Source organism: Prosopis cineraria, unplaced genomic scaffold (assembly GCF_029017545.1).
Source record: "Prosopis cineraria cultivar Desert tree isolate PC_DT_omini unplaced genomic scaffold, ASM2901754v1 PC10, whole genome shotgun sequence".
Lineage (NCBI taxonomy): Eukaryota > Viridiplantae > Streptophyta > Magnoliopsida > Fabales > Fabaceae > Prosopis > Prosopis cineraria.
This window is the reverse complement of record NW_026555341.1, coordinates 37,937,344-37,964,505: the sequence shown is the minus strand read 5'-3', so window position 1 is coordinate 37,964,505 and position 27,162 is coordinate 37,937,344. Positions and strand designations below refer to the sequence as shown.

The window sequence follows — 27,162 nt, the reverse complement described above, 5'->3', positions numbered from 1 at the left end:
TACTGCTGCTATTGCACCCTGTATGCTTGTCCTCTGAGTTGTGGGGAGGGCTCCTTTTTGTTAAAGGAGCATAGTGCAAGGGAGGCAATATTAGGATTTTTTTTTTTTTAAGTAACCAAGTTTGTTCAAAACATTTTCAGAGGATAACTGCTTTTAAACTTTATAAGCAACGGTTTTCTGATGTAATCATTATTTGACATTTTCTTTATATTTAATTTTTTCTAAATACAATAATCATTTGCATCCTCAAGTATCACGTTGCACAAGCCCATTTCTCTTTAGGTCGTCTTAGGCACCATAAATTTAAACTATCAAATTCCATAAAACTTTATCGATGGAAACATGTGAATATGGAAAACATAAAAAAAATTGAAATTTGAGGTACATATGTTCCAAATAACATAAGATTATTTGTACTATTTTTTGATGGTCATGGTTGACTACTAAAATTTTTATAAATAGGTTCCCCAAAGAATGACAACTAAGTCACTTTGTTTAGCCTGAAACAATGAGGTTTAGTACAAAAGTGTAATGAGTAATGCATATTCCAATCAGGTTAAGGATGATCAGATACATGAGTGAGAGAAGCGCTGGACAATATAACTAGACATGCACACGATCTAAGAAAAACAAAACATTGCTGCTATTTTAAATGGACAGTGACGATAATAAGGCTTTGTCTAATTGTTCAATTCAATGCAAATGGATTTCATAATTCACCCATTTGAAGATCCGTTCCTCTTGATCCCTCATGCTCCATTGCACACGCACGTCGGAAAAAAGTGCTCTCAACAATTAACTTATAATGTTATGCTCAAGCCAACACTCATCCAAACATCTTTTGCTGATTCATATAATCATATACTTCACAGCTGAAATGAATAGGGGAGCTCACTGCCACTCTATGTTTCTCTTAAGTCCAAATTCTCCATCGCTGATAATATTCTCCACGCAAGCTTTTCATCTACTGCTTCCCAAAAGCAGCAAAAATACACAGCTTCAGTTGCAGCCAGGGGAGTTTCCTGAATCCTGTACGGACAACAATCCTTTAGACAAACAGAGATATGAAATGAGTCCATTTGTAGATTTTCCCCAAAATTTTGGATATTTCCTCCAGATAGTTCACCATTAAGCTTTGAATGTAAGATTTGAAGGCAAGAACCTCTGTCGCTTTTACTTAGGATATCTATTGCGTCATTGATACGTACAGGACAGCAATAAGCAAATCGAATATCATGTTTCCTTTCTCCCAACTTGTGTAAAAGCTCGTCTTCGTGTACAGCCTTTGCTTTTTTGCTTTTCTCTAATACTAAAATTCCTTCTGCTACTCTTTCATCCTTAACTTGGAGATGAGGCATTAAGCTTCGGTCTGTCAAACATGAGTCAGACGTATCTACTGAACTGCATTTCTGAGGTTTGGAGCCTGGATTTTGGCAACTTTGAGCATAAGGGACAGGGGCTCCTGCTGAACTACATTTCTGAAACTTGAAGTTTGGATTTTGGCAGCTTTGAATAAAAGTGTCAGAGGCTTCTGCTTTAATATAGTGACATGAAGGGATGCATACGGTTTCATTATTTGCAGGATCATAACACTGAATCCCCAACTCAGAATGAATTTTTTCTTTAAGAGAAGCCATCTTAGGCTTCTCTCCATGAACGAGTATAACGTGCTTAGGGGAGAGAAATTTCATGAGATCCATTATACCTTTAGCGTCAGTGTGAGGACTAAAAGCCAGTTGATGAACCTGTCAATTCAATAAATAATTGTATTTTAGAGACTAAATTAACTGACAAGTATAGATTCCATACTACTTGCCTTAGATAAATAACCGAAGAAACGAATTATATGTCTCCAGTGACAAAAAATGAGGCAATTTCAAATGTAAAAATGAAAAAGAAGAATTTACTCTATAAGGTAACAAGAAGGTTTAGCAAGTTTGGGGTTTATAATTTGTGATCGGGAAATTAGGATAATTTTTTGTAGGTTATAAGTATTGGGGATTTTGTTTGGATCTTTCGGACATGCTACCCCAAGTTGGATAAACATTATATTTCCTATTTTAGTTCAATAGATGGCTAACTAGTTTGCATATTTGGATATATCATCCACAGTAGGATTCATATATTACATCTCATTTTAAAATAGGAGTTCTTGAGTCTTTAAGTTGAAATTGCTTGTCCTAGTTGACCTAAAGTTGTTTGAGACTTTGAGTGAGTTGGCCCTGATAGGTCCACTCACGCAGATGGACTTCCCGCAGCATTGCACAGGGCGCCATTGGAGAGGGAAAGATGGAGAGCCTCCAACGTTGAATGCTGCCTAGCCCCATACCCACTGGTCTATTGCTCTTTAGTTGCATGTTGTACTTTTACTTTTAAGTGCAGAAGATTCAGATTGGTCCACTAGTTTATCTTAGGGTTTTATTTTTTATTTTTTATTTTTTTTGTCCAACAGAGATTTAACCTTTTACCGTCAAATTTAAACATGAACATTGTGAGCTTCTCAGAATTGTTCCTGTTTCATGTTGTCCATGTTAATATTGTACTTTAACCTATTCTGGATCACATAATTCTAGACGACTGAAATTTTCAAATAACTCACATATTACGCTGAAGACTACTCTGGTTTTTGTTCATGATTCACTCTCTGCCTCAAAAACTTAACTGCGTTGATTGCAGTTAACAGTAATTGAGATTGAGAGAAGCAGATACACAATAACGAGACAGCTAACTATAACAGCACAAGAGCCAAGACGACTTTAAAGAGAGAGCTAACAGTTTATTCATTATGCCAGGTTTCTGGAAGGAAGTGATGTGAAGTTGTGAACAAGAGTAAGTCTGGCAGGTACCCTGAGGCCACCAACTATCTGTAACCATGATAGCCAACAAGACCCAGTGCTTGCTTGGAAACTGCTTAATTTACATGTTTTAAACAACCTTCTTATTTGATAAATAATTTTACCAATGTCAATGGTTTTTGGCCTATCTCAGGAAAGCAAAAATTTACTGTCAAATCAATCTATCAATATATGATATAAAATCTAGGGAGAATCACATCTAAAGACCATTCAAGGAAATTATTCACAAACAAAGACCAATATAGAATGGATTATTGTAAAAATAGGAACGTGACTTGTTTTTCCTATATTGGTCCTTCTCTGTGAATAATTTGCTTGAATGGTTCTTGAATGTAATTCTCCCTAAAATCTATAGCAAGTTGCATTATTCACAAGCTATAAATATGCTGTTTACCTTAGACTCCATGCCATACATAGACTCATGCTTAGTTACTAAAATGATATACTTCTACAAGGTTCAACAATAAGTCCAAAAGGAAATATTTTTAGCCTTTGATTCTGCTTCAAAGGAGAACTCTGGCAACAGAAAAGTAGTTATGTTATCATTTAAAACTAAACAAACATGAAATCCTAAAAAATCAGTATATTTCCTTTTTTTAAAAACTTTTTTTTATCTTCAACAGATGGGCCAACCAGGCTCTCAACAAGTTAAGCAGCTTTGTTCACCCAGCTAAAGGGAAAACCAAGTTTACACGACCTCTGTCAAGTTAGGGGGGGGGGGAGAGAGAGTCACTCTCAAGTCACATCAGATGCAAACTTATCCAATGCAACCTTCAAGAAGTGGCTTGACTGATATAATAAGTTGGGTTAAGTAATTATTTACAAGATAATATAAGTGCTTTTGAAAAAGATATGGTTTCCCAAAAGAAAAGGGGTAGGAGTTAACAATGTACCCGGCAACGCACATCTATCTGTGTATCTTGATCCAGATCAATTTTGGTAGGCTTACCTGACATCAACTTATGCCCTATTGTTCCAGCAACACAATACCTACAAGAGAAACGAAGTAATTGATTAATGGAAAGTGACACCTTCATAGAATATGAGAACAAGACTTTCACATGTTTTTAAACTGAAGAAGCTCAAAATTCCAGGTCGATGGCTCTAACTTCAAATGGCATAATGTGGTTAATCCCTTTTTAAGCATTTCTTCTGAAATTTGTTTGCAACTTGAAATGCCAGCCATGCAGATCAGTTGACCTGAGTTTCATTATTTCAGGGTTTAAAATATATAACAGATTAACAAGATATTATAGGGTTCGAGTGGCTGTTTCCTGTGTACTACTGTCTATGCGCCATGAGAATAAATTGCTTAAATATCTTTTGTGTAATATCATTGAATCATGTAGGAAGGAAAGAATAAACAACATGGCTCACAAATCCTTTTGTTTCTATCTTATTTGTTTAATAATAATTAATAAATAAGAATTCTTAAAATGTAACAAAAAATAATATTTAATTTAAAAATTATTTTTATAAAAATGTGGTCCACAGGCCAGCCCGTTTTGACGGTAAACAAATATCCATCGTTGGCTTCTCATGTTATCAATTGAAAAAACAAATAGGAGACAAAAACAGAGGAGGAGGAATGGGGGCGTACCCAGGCAACGTGACAAGGTTCTTCTCTGAAGGTGCCCAATGCTTAAATACTTCAAGTGAAAAACCACCACTTATCATCCCAGGGGTGGCAAAAAGAACACAAGGACCAGGGTCATTTATCATAGACCGTTCAAAATTGTGAACTGAAATATCCAGATCTGATGGATGAGAAACGGATGACAAAATCCAAGCAACCAAGAATAACTTCATATATGTAAAATCATCGATTTCATATGGGATGATATATGTAAGAATACAACATGCTTTACAGTAGTTCAACATAGTTAACAGATATGGAGCATAACTTACAAACATTTTCACGATACTAAAGGCCTAATACCCATTTGCTACAAGTTTTCAAAGCTCCAAACCCCACCTGATGGATTTGATGACAATGATTGGGATATAAGATTAGCATTATATGAAAAAATACATGGAAATCTCTCACTATTCCTCTTGCCTGGGAAAGAGGAATACACAACAATACCAACATGAAAGAAAAATAAATCCTTGATGCCCAAGAACCATTAAATTGAAAAATACACAATAATACCAACATAAAAAACAACTAAAATCAGAAACATGTATTCTGCTTATTTTCAGCCATTGGTTACCTTTTTATTCTTGTATCACTAACAACTCCACTTGAAAGACCTATTCATTAAATTTTGAATTTGTGACGATTTAAATGCAATTAAGTGGGTGATATTCTTTGTAAAAGGCAGACATTTTATTTCCTTTCCCCCACTAATGTTTCATCCCCTGCTTTTGCAATCATAGCATTTAATCTTGGAGAATAAGGGCCGATAGGCCTCATTCTAATCTTGTTCACAACATTAAGTCTTGATTTTTGAGAGAGTAAAGATTCGAGGGCTCATTTCCTCCATGGGTCAAAAAGCAGCATTATCAATATATCAATCAATTTTTACTAATCTATATATATATACGTATATATATAAACCAATACATAATGTAAAATCTATAGCAAACCATACTATTTATAAGCTATGAATAATATGGCATGTTCCTTGGACTCTGTGCACTCCTATTTCACATACCATTTAAAGTATTAAACCGTCAATCCATATCTCTTCTTACTAAGCATTGTGATCTATGAAAGCGATCAGACTGGACACCTCCATTCTACTTCAATCTGATAAAATTTGGCTCTTCATCTAAAATACCTTAATCATATATCGGAATAATTTATTTATCTCAATTTTAAAAGTTTTATACTTATCAATATCAAAATAGAATGTATAATCTATAACAAGTTGCATTATTAAAAAGCCATAAACAGTGCAGCTCATTCCTCATATCTGTATAATACACAGAAAAGAGTGTCCGATTAGATATAAAGTACTGTAATCTCTAACCATAGAAAGGGAACAATGCCAGGAATCTGTAATCACAACATCCCAATGCAATATAATTGTTAAAAATCTTCACGCCAGATGAAAACATGCACAGATGCACATGCATGCTCAGATTTTTTTTTTTTTTTTTTAATCAAACACGTGCATGTATAACATACAATATGATACTTCCAAGACAAGAAATAAATTACCATGCTTAAAATCAAAAGCATTATGGGTAGAATAAGAATCTTTAATCTTCTGGCTTGTCCAACTAATGAGCATCTTATAATACATATTGGCTTGGATTGTCAAACCTTAAAGAAAACAAATTCAAATAGTTAGTGCTAAACTGCTAATATGAAGAATCACTACCAACAAATATTTGGAGAAAAACCACAGGAAAGATCGACTGGTCAAGAAGCAGCAGAACTTATGTGTAATGCATTACCATAATCTTAGTCTTTAACACAAGACATTGCACAGTTTCCACAAAGGCATGGAGTGCAGGATATGGATAATAGGCATTTTCTGAAATAAGTTATAATCAATTTTTGTAGCGTGCATTGGGTAGAAACTGCTTATGATGACACCTTTTAGCAATCACATATTTGAGGCAAAGGAAACAATGTTATTATAGGTTTTTCTTGACAAAATCAAAGACAAAAGTGGCGAATAAAATGACATGTCATTTTTTATGTACAAATTTAAAGATTATAGTGGCGGAGGTCTAATCTACGAACAAACTTTCTATATGGTTTAAACTTCACAAGACTTAGGAACATGCTAGCATATAGCGTGACTGCATGCTGAGCAAAGTTGGAGCTGTCTATTTGCAGTGAACATGAATTTCATCAGAATTTTTTCTTTGAAGATTCTATAATTCAAAATTTCAAATGCCTATGACTTTTACTCTGTCTTTGAGGAATATCTTCTAAAATTGGAATGGTACAGAAATTTGAAAAGCCCTTGAGTGTTATGGCAAACAAAAATTGATAAATGGTCTAAATTATTTAAAACAGACAAGTAATTATTTGAAATTGACGTTTGGCAAGATAGAGATGACGCACAGGAAGAACCAAGAGCCCATGCTGTTCTTGCCGCTTTTAACCAGAATGGTGTGACAAAAATAAAATAAATACACAAGAGAGAAGGAAAATTGCCCACAAAAGTTTGACCAATCTCAGACCTAGTTGTTTAAGCTTAAAAAATACGTTATTTTCATGTTGTTTAGGGATTTAAGCCATTTATTATTTAAAGACTTCATGAAAAGTAGAATAGCTTTGGAAATCTGATTTTTTTAAAGATTCTTATTATTTTTAAAATTTCAAATAAACATCCTGAAAGTTTTCAAAAGTGCTTTTTAATTAAAAATGCTAAAACAAACAGGCATCCCAACAAATCAAGAAACAAAAGGAATCATAGAATATCATAATATTGGAATAACAAAGGAAATGAATCATAGTCATAGATATAGCTGACTAGAGAAAACTAAGAAATAAAATAATACAATCATAACCAACAGCAACATCAGAAGTGGATGATTTTCACGTGCTCAATATGTGAAAAGAAAGAAAAGTGGAACCTGCTGAAAAATATATAGGAACTTTCAAATTCATGCGATCCCAGTAGTCATCCAACAAAATGCATAATTCCTACAGATCAAAAATAAATTTGAAAACTATATTGAATTAAAAATATGACTTCATACATTAATACCAATAAAATATCAAAGAAAAAATGGAGGCTATATATAGACTTTGACTAAACAGATGTTACATTTTTGTTTTGCAAAGTAAATAAAAGGAATTGGATTTGTTGTAGAAAATTGAAGTATAGCAAAAAATTTGGCTGAAGCTTTTGACAAAGCATGAAGATAAAACACAAGGTATATATTAAGATAAGTGGACATAGCACCTACTAAGAGAAAAATGGTAAAAAATCGTTTAAGATGGTTTGGACATGTATAAAGACAGTCACGGGAGGCATTAGTGAGGAGAGTGCAATGGATAACTTTGAACCTTATTAAGAGGAATAGAGGAAGGCCAAAGAGAATACTTTTGGAAGTTGTTAACCGAAACCTCTCAGTTAACAACATTTCTAAAAGTTTAATGAATAATAGAGCACAATAATGTCGTACAATCCATATAGCCAACCCAACCTAGTGGGATAAGGCTTCTTGTTGTTTTATACTGTTTATTTCTTGTAATAATGTGTATATCTAGAATTTTTGTATGCTATACAATAATCAGAAATTTGAGCATTCTGCATTTCCCTTTATCCTCTAAAATAAAAGCTAACAGAAGTCTGTAAGAATATCTTCAGAAGGCAAATACCATGAGAAATTTAACATTAAGGCTCCATTTTTTCAAAAAAACAAGTCCTCTCGGAAAATTTTTCTTAAAAAAGTAGGTGCATGACAAAATTCTTCTTGTTTGGTTAATATGAAAAATTTCCCCAAGCATTTCAAATATGAAAAAATAATGTTGATATTCTAACACTTAAATGCGTGTCAACCACACATAAGGTTGTTATCAATGTCAATGCCTGACACACCGATTATTAGATGTATCTGCTTGATCTATCACAAATAAACTCTGAATTTCATCACCAAATATGCAAAAGATACAATAGCTGCTAGAACTTTGTCCAATAGTTGAAAGCCTATGAAGTCAAAAATTACAATCAGCAAAATTAATAATCATTTTAGAAAATGTACCTGAGCTCTTCCAAGAGCAAATGTTGGAATAAGTACCTTCCCTCCATTAGAAACACATTTATGAACCTAAATCAATCAATTAAAAAAAACTTAACACCCAGGATGACAGTTACTGTAAAATGTAAATCATGTGCACTTGGACAAAATGCAAAACATGAAGTAAAATAAACACCAGCAGAAATTTTTGTGAATACAATGCTAATTCAATTTGTAGCTTAGACACACATGATAGTAGGCCAAACTAAGTGAAAATAACTCCCATTTAGAGTATTATTAGTTTTTTACAACATGAAGACAAGAACAGTATTAACACACATTTAATTTAAAGTGGATGCTGCTAAATACATACAGCTTTAAGGAATTCCCTCTCACGGCTATATCTTGAATCCCGTATTGTAGTTGCATATGTGGATCTGCAACAGAAGAATTTTTTTTTTTTTAAAAAAAGTTCTATCCAAGCTAAAGCCATCATAAAAATGGAATCGGAAAACCTAAAATTGTTTTACATATTTGAAATTTGTAGATGGCCAAATGCTCAAAATTATACTAAAAAAAATTAAGGAGAATACTTAGGTCCATTTGCTCATGTCCATGACAACCAATTCTTCAATCAAATCTCAACACTTGGGCGTTTGAGATTTGATTGGAGAATTGGATGTGATGAAAATAAGCAAACGAACCTAAATTTTGTCCAAAACTTAAATATATATTACTTTCAATTTCAAAACTCAGCACATTGTTAATAAAACTTCATAGCATGTGATATATATTCAAATTAGATATGGACAGTGTCAAAATTCAGATATTAATGACAGTCCTAAATTGTAAAGAATGCAGACTGAGAAGCTCACAGCAATTTCTCACGTTTTGCATACCATAATGCAATGAGAAGGATTAGTTCAAAATGTTTTAGGCTGGCAATCAGCCACATGTTTTGTCATCTTGAAAGGAATTCTCACAATTTGTCTTTGCCATAAAGTAGCCAGTATATTTGGCATCCTACTTTTGAACACGCTGATCAACCATATCTAATGGTCTTGATATTGGACAGTTAGCCTGGCTTTCTCCTTTACTCAACTACTCAAGGAATTATTCCTAAGAATAAGGTGGTTTAAATCTTTTCATGTGACGAGAGACGTAATTTTTCGGTACTCTTATACCGAAAGAATAAGATATAAGACTTCTTGTAGGTTACTGAGACATACAATATTTGGTAAAAGATTTTCTTTTTCTTTTTTTTTTGGACTATTAGGTTGTGGCTCATCATGAAAACTATCCACTCTCTCTAATATAAATAAAAATACATATTAGAACATAAATCAATCGGTATGAGGATCATAGAGAATTTTCAATACCATCCTTGAATATGAATCATGAAACCTAACAGAAAAACTTACCATCCCTATAGCCTCTACTAAAAGATTGCCAACGCCATTATAAGATGCATTCACACAAGATATAGGCATTCTTACTCAGTTATAACAAGGTCAAGTCGTAAACGATCAATTTGAGCTGCTCCAAGGTGTCTGTCTGGTGTCATGTTGTAGTCACCTGTATAAACCATTTCTGCATCCCCCACCTTTACATAGAACATAGCCGCTCCAATTACCTAATCAAATTACATAGGAGAGATGATTGGCTGAGAATAGCATCAAAAAAACTAAATTATAGTAAGAACAAACAAAATCCTATTCCATTCACATTGATCACATAAGGAAAAATGTGGGAGGGTGGGGTAGGGGCAAATATATCACCAGATAAATGAGAAAATCACATGGCACAGAACTCTACTACATTGCACAACTAGTAGTGCTGAGGTTGGGTTATCAGGCAAGATTTGTTACATACAGATCAGTCTTATTGTGACATACGGCTGCAACAAGTATTGATAAAAATGCCATTGTGCTCCATCAGCAACCTTTCAAAGGAGAATATTCAGACAAATTCCCCATTATTATTGTGACTAGGTCAACTTGTAAATCATAAATCTCCTGTTATTTTGCCTGACAATCTTGTAGGATTTTACAATCCAAACTCTATCTCAACTCATTTTATTTAAAAACGAAAATGTGGGGCAAAGCAGCATATAGAAAAGAAACAGTTGTCTCCAGGACCTAGCCAACCGTTCTCAAATTCAAGGTGGAAAGCAAGGAAAAAAAAAATACATAATAAAGATAGCATAATACATGGAAATGAAAAAGGGGAAAAAGTTGATATGATACTAAAACCCCGTGTGATATACAAAGGGTAAATCAGAAAATGAATGAACTCATAATGAGCCCATAATCATGATATTCCAAAACTCCCCCTTAAGCTAGACAATGCTTAGACCAAATTTTACCAACTCTCACCATGTTGTCATTCACGACCCTTTGTCTTCTTGCCTTTACCTGTACGGAATTTGGGCCTCCATTACTCAATCCTCCCGAAGGAGAGAGATCTTGGTTTTCTGCTTAATTTTACTTTGTACTGACAGTTGATTTTGGACATCATCTCAGAAATCTTGGCTTATTCATAACCTTTAAGGGATGCTTATTTTTGTTAACCACTGATGTGACCGTGAGATATGGTCAGACTTATAAGAGGAGATCAAGGGGGGCAGTTGGGTGTAGAAAGGAAATACCCATTGGGTCAGGATTAATATCTTGGGGGTCTAGAAAAGAAGGATTATGCCATGATGTTTTGGTAGGGTGGCTTAGATTTAGTCTCAATATTAAAGTCACCTTTTTGCTTGCTTTATTTGGCTGTATTATTTTTGTTGGCACTCAAGGATGTTTTAAAGAAGTTAGACAAAAGTGAGGAGAGTGCTGGTCTCTCAAACACCAGTGAGAGACCTTTTCTTGTTGCTGTGTTCTTTCATTTGGTTTGTAATTTCAGTTATAGGGAATAGGGTTTTGGCTAGAATCAATGAGTTTCTCTTTGTAACACTGATTCGGTTCATATGCATTAATATCAAAACCTCAGAATTTCCCTCATTTATTTCTCTTTGCATTAAAAGCTTGGTTCTATTAGTTATTTTAGAGCAGAGCTCTATCATTTGGCATCAGAGCCGTGCAATCCTCGGACCCTCTAATAAGTGCAAGAGAGATGGCCGAAAGAGTGCAGTACTCTAACCCCGAGGTACACGAGTTGAAAGAATCTGTTGGAGGACTATCGAAAGAAATGACCATGATGAAGGAGATGATGCAAACGATGCAAGACAAATTAGAGCAAATAGCAGAGAAACAGAAAAGTGCAGACCAACCTCCTGAACAAGATCAACCCAGCCATGAAGAGACTACAGGAAGCACCGAAGATCATGAAAAAGAAGTAGGGAAGTACAAGAAGCTGGAGTTACCAATATTTGATGGAGAAGACCCTATCGGGTGGCTTTTCAGAGTGGAAAGGTATTTTCGAATCAATACAACAACAACAACAACAAGCCTTTATCCCACTAGGTGGGGTCGGCATATTTTCGAATCAATGCTGTGGCTAAAATGGAGAGACTGGAAGCAGCCATCATGTGCCTCAAAGGTAAGGCTCTTAACTGGTATCAATGGGTAGAAACTCGAGCACCTATCCGAGAATGGTCAAAGTTCAAGTAAGAACTTCTGCGTCGATTCCATCCCTCACAACTTGGGGATGAGTATGAGATGATGTTTGTAGTCAAACAGGAGCGTTCTGTGCGCGAGTATGTGGAAGAGTTCGAACGCGTATCAGCTATGGTGGGAGACGCATCAGAATCGTGTGTGGTTGGGACATTTCGTGTAGGACTAAAACTAGAGATAAGGGCTGAATTAAAGCTCACGGCCGCTAGTACCCTTAAAGAAATTATGGAGATGTCTATTAGGGTGGATGAGAGGAATCAAGTAATAGAGAAGGCCAAAGACTCACGGTTTCTGCGAGGCCAGCGTTTTCAAAGTGGGCTTAAAAATGAATCAGCCCAAACTCCTTTCACACGGATCACTCATGTGGCTGAGCCCAGTAAAAGCACGCACACCTCTTCAATACACTGGGGACTCCAAAAACGGGCTAAGACGAAAACGGCAGACTCAAAAGTGGCGAGCAACACGACAGGAACAGCGTCGTCGCATCCAGGGGGATGAACCCAGCGACTTTCAGATGCTGAATTAACTCGTCAGCGAGAGCTCGGTTTGTGTTTCAAATGTGTAAATAAATTTGGACCTAATCACATCTGCAAAAATAAAAATCTGCAAGTAATGTTGCTAGAGCTAGAGTCCGAGAAGGGAACCGAAGGCCATGAACCAATGTGCACTGAAGATAGTGAAGAGGCCGAAGAAGATGAAACTCGAATGGAGTTATCACTAAACTCCATAGTTGGGTTTGGAGGAAATCAAACTATGAAAGTACATGGGAGACTAGAGGAAGCCGAGATTGTGATTTTGATTGATAGTAGGGCTACCCACAACTTCATAGCTGAGGAATTAGTCACCAACATAAAAACTCCAGTGGAGGACACCGTCTACTCTATCACTGTTGGGGATGGGTTTAGTATTAAAGGGAAGCAACGCTGTAATGACCTCAAGTTACAGGTACAAGGCCTGGACATTATTCAAACTTTCTACCCCTTTCCACTCAGTGGCGTGGATGCTGTACTAGGAGTTGAATGGTTAAAATCTTTAGAAGAAGTGAAGGTTAACTGGGGGCAACTGACCATGAAGATTGGTAAGAAAGGAAACAAGGTGTGTTTACAAGGTGATCCTGCTTTAACTAAGGCCTTGGTTTCCCTTAAGTCATTTATTCGATCCGTCCAGAAGAGAGGGGAGGGGTACATTATCGAATATAATGGGATGAATATTGAAGAAACAACAGCTAAAACTATACAATTGGCACTTGAAATTCAGAACCTCCTGGACCAATTCCCTATAGTTTGTCGACCTTTTGAAGGGTTACCACCAACTCGTTCTCATGATCATGCAATAGCAACCAAACCAGGAGAACAACCTCCTAACATACGGCCATATCGGTACCCTCATGTTCAAAAAAATGAAATTGAGAAGATGGTGAAAGATATGTTGAGAGCAGGTATCATCCGGCCCAATCAAAGTCCTTATTCAAGTCCAGTTTTGTTGGTTAAGAAAAAAGATAAAAGCTGGAGATTCTGTGTGGACTATAGAGCCTTGAACAAAATCACGGTGCCTGACAAGTTACCCATACCGGCTATAGATGAGTTGTTGGATGAGTTAAAAGGAGCTGCCATCTTCACCAAGCTGGATTTGAAGTCCGGATACCATCAGATTAGAATCATGGCTAGAGATGAACATAAAACAGCATTTAGAACCCACGAGGGACATTATGAATTCAAAGTAATGCCCTTTGGTTTAACCAATGCTCCTTCCACATTCCAATATTTAATGAATGAGATATTCCGAGAGCATCTTCGGAAATTTGTACTTGTATTTTTTGATGACATACTTATTTATAGCCATGATTTAACATCTTACTTGAAACATTTGAAAGCTGTTTTGTCTATCCTGAAAGAGAACCAGCTAGTGATCAACCTTAAGAAGTGCACTTTTGCCCGACCAAAAATTGAATATCTTGGGCATATCATTTCCAAGGAGGGAGTGCAAGCGGATCCCAGCAAAATTGAGAGTATGGTGCAGTGGTCTAAACCCAAGAATGTGAAATCCTTAAGAGGGTTCCTAGGGTTGACAGGGTATTATAGAAGATTTGTCAAGAATTATGGAAAAATCGCTAGTCCTCTCACTGATTTACTTAAGAAAGATGCCTTTAAATGGACCCCAAAAGCTGAAGAAGCCTTCCAAAATCTCAAGACAGCCATGACTTCTCTTCCAGTACCGGCTATGCCTGATTTTTCTATCCCGTTTGAGTTGGAAACAGATGCTTCTGGGTCTGGAATAGGAGCAGTGCTGATGCAGAATGGCCGTCCAGTGGCATATTTCAGCCAAAAGCTCTCCAACTGCGCTCAACAATGTTCCATTTATGAGAGGGAACTTATGGCAATTTTTATGGTGGTCAAGAAATGGTGACACTACTTATGGGGGGAGAAATTTGTCATCCGGACAGATCAGAAAGCTTTGAATTTTCTGCCGGAACAGAGAATTGTAGAAGAAAGTCAACAGCACTGGATCACTAAATTAATGGGGTTCAAGTTTGAAATAGCTTACAAGCCGGGCAAGGAAAATCGTGCAGCGGACGCACTTTCAAGGAAAGAAGAAAATCTGGAGATACATGGTTTTTCTTTGTGGCAGCAAGGTGACCTTGAAGAATGGGAGAAAGAAGTACATGCTGACCCCAAGTTAAATGATATACTGTAAAAAGTCATTACCAAGCAAGGAAATTTAGAGGGATACAGCCTTGTGAAGGGTTGTCTACACTATAAAGGACGATTGGTGCTACCAAAGAAGTCTACCAGGATTCAATTGCTCATGAAGGAATTTCATGATTCACCAATCAAAGGCCATTCGGGTTATTTGCGCACTTACAAGAGGCTCTCTACTGTTGTATATTGGGAAGGCATGAAAAAAGATATCCAACAATATGTGTCACAGTGCGACGTGTGCCAAAAGAACAAATATCAAGCATTAACTCCAGCTGGGCTGTTACAACCCTTGCCGATTCCTCAACAAATTTGGGAAGATATTAACATGGATTTCATTACAGGACTTCCAAAATCTAAAAGACATGACGTCATACTTGTTGTTGTTGATAGGTTGACAAAATATGCCCACTTCTTGGCTTTGACCCACCCATTTACAGAAAAAGAAGTTGCTGAAATCATTAATGACATTGTTAAATTGCATGGGTTTCCAAAAACAATTGTGTCAGATAGGGATAGGGTGTTTGTAAGTCAGTTTTGGAAGGAATTATTTAAGCAAGCAGGCACTCAGCTTTGTCTTAGCTCTGCTCAACACCCGGAATCTGATGGCCAAACCGAAGTCTTGAACAGGAGCTTAGAAACTTATCTGCGTTGCTTCACCAGTGAGAAACCAACCCAATGGGCACAATGGTTACTTTGGGCTGAGTATTGGTACAACACATCTCATCATGGGGCTGCTGGAATTACACCCTTTAAGGCGGTGTACGGACGGGACCCTCCTACTTTTTTTAAGCTGAATGGGGAACCATTAGGCATTGAAGCTGTCAATGAACAGATTCAGTCCCAGAATTCCATTATTGCCATTTTAAGGGAAAACCTCACTGTGGCGCAAGAAAGAATGAAGAAGCAAGCTGACAAACATAGGCGAGAGGTACAGCTGGACATTGGAGATTTAGTTTATGTCAAAATCAGACCCTACAAGCTGAAATCTTTAGCTAAAAGACTTAATGAGAAACTCGGCCTCATTCCTATGGACCCTTCAAGATCATAGAGCAGATTGGAAAGGTCACATACAAGCTGGAACTTCCTTCCACAGCTCGCATTCACCCAGTCTTTCACATTTCTCAACTCAAAAAATCAGTTTGTTCAGCTATTGTCACTCCTACTATACCACCAGCACTTTCTGCAGAATTGGAGTTACAGGTACAGCCTCAAGACATATGCAAGGTTCGGAAACTTATGACAGGCCAGCTGGAGGTTTTAGTGAAATGGAGAGATTTACCCGAGTTTGAGAATTCATGGGAGACAGCTGACACCATTTCTCTCCAATTTCCAGATTTTCCCCTTGAAGACAAGGTGAGACTCTTAGAGGCGGGAAATGATGCGACCGTGAGATATGGTCAGACTTATAAGAGAAGATCAAGGGGGCAGTTGGGTGTAGAAAGGAAATACCCATTGGGTCAGGATTAATATCCTGGGGGTCTAGAAAAGAAGGATTATGCCATGATGTTTTGGTAAGGTGGCTTAGATTTAGTCTCGATATTGAAGTCACCTTTTTGCTTGCTTTATTTGGCTGTATTATTTTTGTTGGCACTCAGGGATGTTTTAGAGAAGTTAGACAAAAGTGAGGAGAGTGCTAGTCTCTCGAACACTAGTGAGAGACCTTTTCTTGTTGCTGTGTTCTTTCATTTGGTTTGTAATTTCAGTTATAGGGAATAGGGTTTTGGTTAGAATTAGTGAGTTTCTCTTTGTAACACTGATTCGGTTCATATGCATTAATATCAAAACCTCAGAATTTCCCTCATTTTTTTCTCTTTGCACTAAAATCTTGGTTCTATTAGTTATTTTAGAGCAGAGCTCTATCAACCACTAATAAGGGATTTATATTAATCACAAACAAATGGTTTTTGTTAAATGCCAACAGAACTTTTCCAAGCTTCATCTATGGTCTTAATTCAAAAAAAGACCCGAGAAATCATTAGAGGTGGCTAAGTCAATGGTTCTGGGAAATCAATGTTGGCCATTTAAATGCAATGAAAGGGTGTGTGACTTTATTCTCATTGTTCATGTCTGAAAAATGACTAGCCTTGCTTCCAGAGGTTGGAGAAGACATGATTTTGTTGTTCAGTGCAGAAACTCCATGAGAAGCTTCCGTCTTCTAAAAGTGGGTAGCCAAATGCTGGCCGGATTAGATCACTCAAAGTATACAAACCATAAGCTCTCACACCATGTAGAATTTTTGAAACTCAATGCATGTAGATTTTTGGAATTTAGAATTCTATTCTAAATCATTTCATTTAAAAAGAAGAAGAAGCAATACGTTGAAAGGAGATTGCTGACTCTAGGAAAACCAATATCAGAAATTGATGAGACGAACAAAGAAATACATACATTATATGGAGAGCATGATGCAGACGCTAGGGAAAAGGGAAAGAAGCAGGTTGACTATGCCGCTAAAAACTTGATGTATAACAGATAGTGAAAAAACAAATGAGCTCATGTAGCAATTTGACAATAATTATAATAATATTCTGTAAATATTAGAATTAAATAGGGCAGATCAGTCATTTATTTGTTTCCTTTTTTTTCTTCTTTTTATCCCTGATTTTTCAGCCTCTAAGTTAATGAGCCTGATTCTATTGTGCTGTATATATTTCTCCTCCTCCATTGAGACGAAAACGATTAGAGGAAAATATTCAAATACCACATGGCATCAGATTAAGCCCATAATCATGAGATTACAAAATATCTTTGATTCTTTTGAATGTATTGTGTTGCTATTTCCCCAGAGTGATTAGTTAACCACTAAGGCAAACACCTATTTAATGTATCCTTTGTTCTGTGTTTATGAAAAAAGATGATTTTAAAGAAACATCATCTCTGAAATTTTTCAATAATAGATTTGTCAACATAGTGAATGTGTGTGGATTTGCCAATATTACTTCTCCTAACTTTTCTGCCCATCAAATCTGTTTTTATTTCTTATATTACCTGCCTTTGATACATTCAGATGGCTTATCAGAAGTCATTCAATTTATTCTGATAATACCTAAGTTTTGATATATCAAAGTTGAGAGGGTTCTTTCCTTCCAGTAAAATTTATTTTCTCCTCAATTTCTGTTACTGTCTTTTATTTACCAAAAACATAACAATAAAGAAAACAGAACTTCTATTATGAAAATTCCACCACCTTATCTAGAACTAAATGTCTAAATCTATGCTACATATCAAACATGAATCTCAAAAGCCTTACGTGGCCTGCATAGTAGGCACGAATCTGAATATCTTCATCAACCTGCACAGTCTGCCTTAGATCCACAGCTACAACTGCACGCAAGAACAGAACCAATTTAAGATGGGTAATAAAAATGAGGTGCTATATTTAGGTAATTAGATAATTTGGAATGGCAATCTACAAGCTCAAAAGCATATTAAAGTAGCCCAATCACTTTGCAACTATGAGATTTATTCTGGGGTAAAATAAGAAAAAACTACACAGGTAAAGCCAGCCCCTTCATAAGCCCTAAAGTACTCAAATATGGTTTGGTAATACCGGACACTAAATAGTTATTTATACAAGCTATAAGCTTTAATAAGTGCGGAGATTACATAAAGATGAAGGATATGACATCCTCAAGCAAGAATGCAATTGAAGCCAGTTAGTATGGAAGAAGCTTTTTGCATCCAGAGAAAGACAGTGCAGGAACAGAAATGGAAAACAAAGGAGGAGAAAAAAAGAAAATAAAATCCAACATTACCTTTCTTCATACACTCAACGATATGGTCAGAAGTAAATTGTTCTTCTTCACCCCTACGATCAACCATCACTTTACGATAATCTTCCAACATCAAAGGAGCCAAGGCTTTTGTTGGGTACTTCATTCCAAATGGAATAACAAGCACATCAAATCAGTATATGTAAAGTAGAATTAGAATTCAGAAGCTATAGTTTATACATTATCTGAAAGGGGGGGACCATATAAGGAAATATAAAGAAATGACTTGATGAAACTAGACTATGTATTACTTGTACATAAAATGAATTATGGCTTCCTCTCCCCAGAACGGAGGAGAATTGAAACTTAACAGAATTGCAGAGTTGATGCAAATGAAAATAAAAAGCGCATAGCCTAATCCACTATCTGGCCTTTGAGAGGCCAGACCTACTCCTTTATTGTCTCACAAGTTCCATGACTCCTAAAATCCTCCCCAACCCCCCTGAGGATAATACTCACAACCAATGATTGCACTGTCTCTCTTCACATGCTACAAGACAAGGTTAGACATCCCCTGATTCCTTTCTTGCACCCTCTCTTTATAATATAAAGATTTACTCCAGTAACCTCTTTAGTGACACAGGGTCCAACGCAATTACAGCAAGGAGAAAAGAAATAAAAATTCATCACATTGTTTGAATATTTGAGGCACCAAATGAATTCAATTTTCGAAATCATATTGGCATCTCAACTCCAGTATTTGTGTCACCATTGACCAGAACAGCGACCAAGACATTAATGAATTAGAACATATTGCATCATAAGGAGTATTTAGGCAAACCCTATTTTATTATATATCTTTCCAAATTGTATTTAAAGTTTTACTTTTAATGACAAACTTAAGATAAAGTTTCACCTAGATAACTCCTAAGGAGTAGAAATTCTCTTAATTTACTTCTTTTTGGAGTTATGCAATTTGCATAGGAGAAGAGAACAGTGGTGATTTATCCGCTACATCCATAAAATACTGTAATATAATAAAAGCATGGTGCAAGATCAGTTTGGCATGAAACATGAAAGACTGCATTATCTTTTCTCTTATGGAATTTTAGCCTGGGTATTAACTAACTCGTAGATGTCAGAATAGAGAGGAAAGGAGAGAAATAGGACGAAAAAACTTAAAATGCCAAATTCATGGACACATGAATCAAATTCTAGAGAAAATTGAGGCAAATCTTTCATCAAGAATGAAAAAGAACTCACCGTCATATAAACAGGACCATGATAACCACAAACTTCCGTGAAATAAGGTAATGCTCCAACATGATCCAAGTGACTGCATATTTGCGAATGAATACATTGTCATGCCAAAAAAATCTCACCCAGATAGCATAGATGGAGAGTTTCTGTCATACAAATGAGTGATGATGATGCAAGAGAGAGCATTATCAAAATCTCCGAGCTTGGACATGAGAGAGAAATCAGGGTATCGGCGGTGATCCAAATAGCCCATGTGCATTCCACAGTCGAACATGATTCGCTTCCCATTGATGGTTACAACCACACAGCTCTTCCCAACTTCTTGCCCAGCACCTGCGGCAATAACCAACAATAACCTTTGAAGGAAGAAGTACAGGACTGAAATAAACAAAATAAAATAGAAAAGCTGGAGAAAATAAAGAAGGAAAACGAAAGAGCTTGATTACCCAGGATGAGACATTCTATGGCCATGGCTAGTGTTAAAAGGCGCAACCTTAGCTAAACGTCAAACTAACGGTGGCTAGAGTGAGGTCCTCCAGCGCAGTGGAAAGAGGCGCAGTGCCGTCCAGATTCTCTACAGGCCTTTCACTTCAGTTCTGTCCTGATTAACCCAAAGGCGTCGAATACAGTACAGCCCACTTCTTTGGCCAATCTCAATAGTTTTACCGTTTGGTTTCAACAGGTTTTCGATTTTTTGATCACCTTTTGTTTAAGCAAGTTCTGGGTCTGTTTGAGATCAAACTGGATATTTGTTGATATAAATTCGGCTTTCATAAGCTTTTTGACTCTGATCATTCACAATCAGACATCATGATGCTTTTATGGGCATATGTTTCTGGTTATATTAATAAGTTCTGATTATGATTTTAGTCTCTATCTCAAGCTTAACGTTCACACATAGACTGATCCCTGCCTCTTCATATATTGCAAACATAACGTGCGCGCAGGGTTGCCCGCGTTAAATCAAACAGGGGTAACGTGCGCGCAGCTTGTCAAGGAGTTCATCTGGTAGCCACAGTGATTCATCTTTTCAACGTTTCACCCTTGAAAATCTGAGATTTTGACAAGGCGCGCCTGCAACCACATGGGGGAAAACATAGGAAAAAATAATTAACTGTATGCAATTTGCTTGGTGCCTGAGAAATCAAAGGAAATCTAAGAAGAAAAAAATCCAAAGAAGTCTGAGCTCTAAAACATCTTTGCAAAATCCAAGAAGTTCATTTTCTCAAAAACTGACAAAGCGAAGCATATTCCAGGCTTGAAATCGCATAACAAACAAAAAGATACACAGGGATATAAAATCAAACACCTGACCTGCTCTTCTAGACCTTTGCAAACGAAAACTTTCAAAATAGCCACTTTCCCATATGTTGGGTTCTCCATTCTTGGTCTATATAAAAACTCAAATTAAAAAATGTGACTCTTATGAAAATTATAAAAAACATTTAGGTTCAAAATGTAATTTACTCAGGGCCTTAAAATATAATATTCTCCAACCTTTGGATTTGAAACATAGGCGCTTGGAGAAACTGTTACACATTCCCATAAGAGGTGGTTAAGGGTGCTATTTCAGTCAGTTCAGATTTTGGAGTCTCTGTGTGAAGAGAAAAACAGAATGCTCTCGATTTTTCATCGGTCTCATTTTTCTCCTTACAAGGTTTTTCTCTTAGAGAGTGCGTTTGTTGTGTACCCAAACGAAGTTCGACTAGTGTAACTTTGTTCCTGTATACGTACGTGTGAATTAACGACTCAAGGTATGTTTTTCTTCCTCTGTTTTTATTATTGGTATCAAAGCATTCGTCTTTCCTGGGCTGTGTTTCCTATGTCTAAAGAACTGATAATGATTTGCTTAACTCCATACATGCAAATCTTTAAATTTAGTTTTTTATTTTCTATTTACGCTTCAATCTTCTCTGTCTGTCTTTAAGATTATCACTATCAAAATGAACGTATTAATATGCTTCTTGGTTAATATGAATGTTCCTTATATTATGGCCATACACGTTTTACATGCAATCAACAGTGATGAGCACAATGACTGAAAATGAACCAAATAATGGGTGTTTAAAAAATGAGTTTTTGAACAAAAAAATTACATAAACGTGTAGAGCTTGAAAAAATGATGAAAATGACACCAAGAACGGGTAAAACAGAGACTGGACGGAGGAGATATGGCCTCCGGAAATTTCGAGTCCGATGGACCCGACCCATCGGAGGAACCGAGTCAAGTTGACCCGATTGGAGGAAGACGATGACAAAAATGATGCGTCGTTTCTGTCCTTGTCCAAACGACACATCGTTTTGACGTGTCGTAAAAAAAAAATCAGTTTCTAAGCTGCGAGCCCAGAAGCCCCAAACAAAAAAAAACTTAAGAAGGAGGTTAGATTTGGGCCTGCAAGCCCAACCCAAAAAAAACACAAAAACAAAAATAAATGGGTCCATGGGTCGAGTTCATCAACCCGACCCAGTTTAAAAAATTATATATATATTTTATTTAATTAAAAAAATATAAAATAAATATATATATATAAAGAGGACACGTGGTACATGGGACCCATTGACACACTCATTCAGCGTGTGGATGACCCCACCGTAAAGCTGGTGGCACGTGAAAGATTGTGGTCCAGCGTGTGTCGTCGTCGTAGGAGGAGGATAAGGCGACGCGTGTTGTGCACACGCCTTCCCCAAGAGTGGCTATATATTTTTTTAAGAATTTCTTGATCTAGCATATTCTTGGGGCGCGTGCAGAATCAGATTGGGACAAAACTAGTATTAAAAAATTCCTAAATTTAAGATCTTCATTTTGATATATAATTTGCATATTTTTTGAGATAGAACAAGAATTCATTTTTTGAGTTATCTAGTATTTTTTTATGAGTTTATTAAAAAAATATTTCTAAATTTTTTATTATTTATTTTTTTCAAAGAAAATATGAAGCAAGAGGCTTCTAGCAGCAATGATAACTCAGAAAATTATTCTGTCAATATTGAGTATCCGGATGAACCAGATTATGAACATCTTAGTGAGGATTCTGACTCGAAACCCTTCGAAGAGGAGGAGGAGGAATATGAACCTCAAAGTGAGGATTCTGATTCTGATCCTGAAGAAGATCACAATATTGATCTTGAAAATGTGCCAAAGGACCTAAAGAGGTGCGCATGCTATCAGGATCAAAACATGAATCAGAGGGTGATGAGAATGTTCAAAACGAAAATGAAGATGTCGAACAACCTTTCACGTCCTCAGTGATGATAAATATAACAAAAAGAGAAGCTAAAAGAATAAAAATAACCGGATCAAATTTCTCCAATAGTCAAAGCATATTCAAGCTTCATAATGAAAGAAGATCAAGCTGTGGTTGTAGGAGAAATTTTTAAACAACTTAAGAAGGAGTTTGTACGACATAACAAGTGAAACAAGTCGTACTCTGGAAATCTTCTATGGAATAGAGCCATCAAGGGGATGAAAGTACAAGAAAAATATAAAGACATAATTAAGAGTTGTCTTTTTTAGGTCTGTACCTTAAGCATTATTCTGTTTTTCTAAGAATTTTTTTTATGCTATATTAAGACCTTGATGATTTATGAAATATATGAAGCATGTTGTTTTATGTTTAATTGCTTTATATATACTTTATTTGAGTGGGAGCTCTGAAGTGATAAATTATTTATGAACCATATGTAACGATTAAAATATTTGTAAAATTCTTTATAAATGATAGTGATTTTATTAGAATCAATGTGATGGGAGATATAATCGTAGCCTCTTGATCGTTGACCTAATAGAGTTGTTATTATTCTAATAAAGAATAATACAAATATAAGACATTGTATGTTTCTCATAAGTATTTTATTCTTGGTTTAACATAGAAAACTATTAATATGGGATAGTTTCGTCTCAGAACTAAGAATGACAACAAAAAGCATAATCACTGAATTGAACGAGGGCGACAAATTAAACGGGGATAACTGGGATATCTAGCATCGTAAGGTGTCATATATTTTGGAAGAATAAGATGCTGTTGAGCCATTGACTAAAGTCATGGCCGAGCCTGAGGTAGGAAACTCGGCTCAGCATAGGAGAGACCAAGAGGCATTTGAGGCATGAAAACGAAAAAATAACATCGCACAAATAACACTTCTAAGTGCTATGGCGGACGATCTGATGTGCAAATTTGAGAAGCACTCCACTGCCCAAGCCATGTGGGCTGCCTTAAAAGAAAAATTTGGTGGTACCTCAACCACCAAACTGAGAAGGCTTACAATTAAATTCGACACTTATAAATTAAAGTCAAATACTCTCATGCGATAGCACCTTGGAGAGATGGCCAACATGATCTGTGAACTTAAAGAAGTTGGGCACAATCTTTCTGACGAACAGCAAGTACAAGCTGTAATCAGATCACTCCCACACAGTTGGGAACATATGAAAGTTAACTTAACCCACAATGAAAATATCGTTAACTTTAACGATGTGGTTGAACATCTGGAGCTAGAGGCTGAACTCTGGAGGCTTACAAGTCATCTGGACAAATTTACCTTGTCGAGGAAGGTGGTCCTTCAAATTCTAAGCCTAAGAGAGGCAAGAAACAACATAAGAAGGGTAATAAGAATGGCCCTAGAGTAAAGAAGGACAAACAACCTTTCAAGAAAAAGGACAAGAAGAGTGGCAAAAAGAGAATTAACCTTAAAAAGGTCAAATGTTTCGCCTGTCAAAAGATGGGCCATTTTGCAAAGGACTGTCCTAAGTAAAGTGGACGTGATTAAGTACTTGTGAATTATGTGAATTCACATTTTTCTTATGTTTTCAGTAATGTTTTTCTAACGAAAATTGTTTCCTCTTCTTGGATTGTAGACTCAGGCTCCACAGACCACATAAGCAAGGATTGTGGATCCTTCATAGAGCACCGTCAGTTGCCGAATCAAAGCAAGTAGCTTTACGTTGACAACAATGTGAGGATCGAGGTAAAAGGCATAGGAACTTGCAAGTTGATCTTGCGAGGTGGAAAAACCTTAATTCTCCAGGATGTTTTACATGTACCGAACATCCGACGGAACTTAATTTCAATTGATTGCCTTTTAGAATTTAGGTTTGTAATTAATTTTCATGACAAGATTATTGACATTATGTACAATTTAACTTTTTATGGTTGTGCTTTTCTTTCAAATAGGTTCTTTATAATGGATATTGTTGACCAAGTTCATTTTTATGATTGCTTTACCACCTCTTCCAATAATGTAGATATGAATATTTGGCATGCTAGACTGGGGCATATTAATCAAAATAAAATGATTAAGCTAGCTAAAAAAGGAATGCTAGGTGCAATTACAAATATGGAAATGTCCTTATGTGAAAATTATCTAGCTGGTAAAGCAACAAGAAAACCTTTTGGTAAAGGTGTTAGGGCTGAAAATCCATTACAATTAATCCATTCTGATATATATGGTCCTATAAGTATAAGGGAAAAACACGAAGCTTGGTATTTTATTACCTTTATTGATGATTTTTCACATTTTGGTCATGTCTATTTGATATCACAAAAGTCTGAAGCTCTTGAGTGCTTTAGACGATAAATTAATGAGGTTGAAAATCAAATGGACAATAAAATTAAAGCATTACAAACTGACCGAGGACGTGAATACTTGTCTGATCAATTTAAAGAACTTTGTGAAGAAAAGGGAATAATTAGACAACTAACTATTCTTGGCACTCCATAACAGAATGGAGTTGCTGAAAGAAGAAATAGGACTCTTCTAGACATGGTTAGGTCAATGATGGCACAAGTAAATCTTCTAATCTCGTATTGGGGGGACACTTTACTAACTGTAGCCTTCATACTTAATCATGTGCCCTCAAGATCAGTTACTTCCACACCCTATGAGTTATGGACAAAATGCAAACCAGATTTAAATATCTTAAGACTATGGGAGTCATCTGCATATGTTCATGATGATTCTTATGAATATAGAAAGTTAGGTCCAAGAGGAAAGAAATGTATCTTTATAAGATACTCTGAGCAATCAAAGGGTTATGTTTTCATTGGTGAAAATGATGATGGAACTGTAACTGAATTTGAATCTAGGAATATCACATTTTTAGAAAATGAGTTTCCTAGCAGGGGAGAAATTGATTGAACAATATCTCTTTATGAGACACGAGAGCAACATAATATAGAACTTATAGAAAGGCCTGAATCATCGCAAAATGCTAATTTAAGTGGCAGCTCTAAAAGGTCTTTCAGAAGACCTAAAAAGAATCAAAATCCATAAGAGACCCCACTTTGAAAAAGTAATAGAGAAAGTGTGCCAAAAAGACGCTTCCAAATTGAGGATGAAGCATTGATAGTAATTCCTCTAGATGATGATGAGCCACGTTCTATAAATAAAGCTTTATCAGGACCTGCTAAGGATAAGTGGAAGAAAGCAATGGATGAAGAAATGAATTCCATGAGGACTAACAAAGTATGGAAATTAGTTGATTTACCACGTGGCCGAAAGGCTATTGGGAACAAGTGGGTTCTCAAAATCCAAAGAAAAGTGGATGGATCAATTGATAAATACAAGGCTCGCTTAGTAGTAAAAGGGTATACACAACAAGAGGGAATAGATTATGAGGATACATTTTCTCCTGTTGCACACTTCAATTCTATTAGATTGATTCTGGCAATAGTAAATAGTCTGGACTTAGAGTTGCACCAGATGGATGTAAAGACTGCTTTTCTTAATGGTGATCTGGATGAAGAAATTTATATGCAACAACCATCAGGTTTTATTGAAAAAGGAAAAGAAAATAAAGTATGTAAATTAAGTAGATCAATTTATGGACTAAAATAATCATCCAGACAGTGGTATTTGAGGTTTCACAGAGCAATAACCTCATATGACTTCCAAACGATTGAGGAAGATCACTGTGTTTACATCAAGAGGTTCAATGGAAACTTTGTAATATTATCTCTTTATGTGGATGATATTTTACTAGCTGGAAATAGTCTGGATTCGATAATCGCTATTAAAGAATGGCTTTTATCAAATTTTGAAATGAAAGACATGGGTGAAGTAGAATATATTCTTAGAGTTAAAATCTAAAGAAATCGCTCTAAGAAGCTTCTTTATATATCATAAGAGACTTATATAAAGAAAATTCTTGAGCGTTTTAATATGAAAGATTATAAACCTATGGATACCCCAGTAGCTTCAGGTGTGAAGCTTAGTCCTGATATGGGTCCTAAAACTAAGATAGCTAAAAGAAAAATGGAAAGAGTTCCATATGCCAGTACAGTTTGAAGTTTAATGTATGCAATGATGTGTACAAGACCAGATATTTGTTATGCCGTAGGACTTGTGAGTCGCTACCAATCCAAACCTGGAGAAGGAC

The 27,162-nt window shown here is 36.1% G+C and overlaps 1 protein-coding gene across 4 annotated transcripts; it reads right to left on the bottom strand.

The window, feature by feature from the left end:
* Window positions 1-463: 463 nt before the first annotated feature.
* On the bottom strand, window positions 464-21,175 carry LOC129321873 (cleavage and polyadenylation specificity factor subunit 3-II). 4 transcript variants are annotated; one of them, XM_054967805.1, is made up of 14 exons: window positions 21,097-21,175; window positions 20,234-20,861; window positions 19,943-20,120; window positions 19,791-19,863; window positions 18,570-18,687; window positions 18,065-18,138; window positions 10,001-10,137; window positions 8,878-8,941; window positions 8,529-8,594; window positions 7,395-7,464; window positions 6,022-6,126; window positions 4,456-4,597; window positions 3,749-3,845; window positions 464-1,745 (listed from the first exon to the last, which is right to left on the bottom strand). In XM_054967805.1, exons 2-14 carry the CDS (start codon window positions 20,256-20,258, stop codon window positions 903-905), a joined length of 1,992 nt encoding a protein of 663 aa, XP_054823780.1. In that variant the 5' UTR covers window positions 20,259-20,861; window positions 21,097-21,175; the 3' UTR covers window positions 464-902. The 4 variants fall into 4 exon arrangements, with proteins under 4 accessions (XP_054823780.1, XP_054823782.1, XP_054823779.1 ...); XM_054967807.1 differs by having other exon boundaries at window positions 21,102-21,167; XM_054967804.1 differs by lacking the exon at window positions 21,097-21,175 and having other exon boundaries at window positions 20,234-21,070.
* Window positions 21,176-27,162: the final 5,987 nt, after the last annotated feature.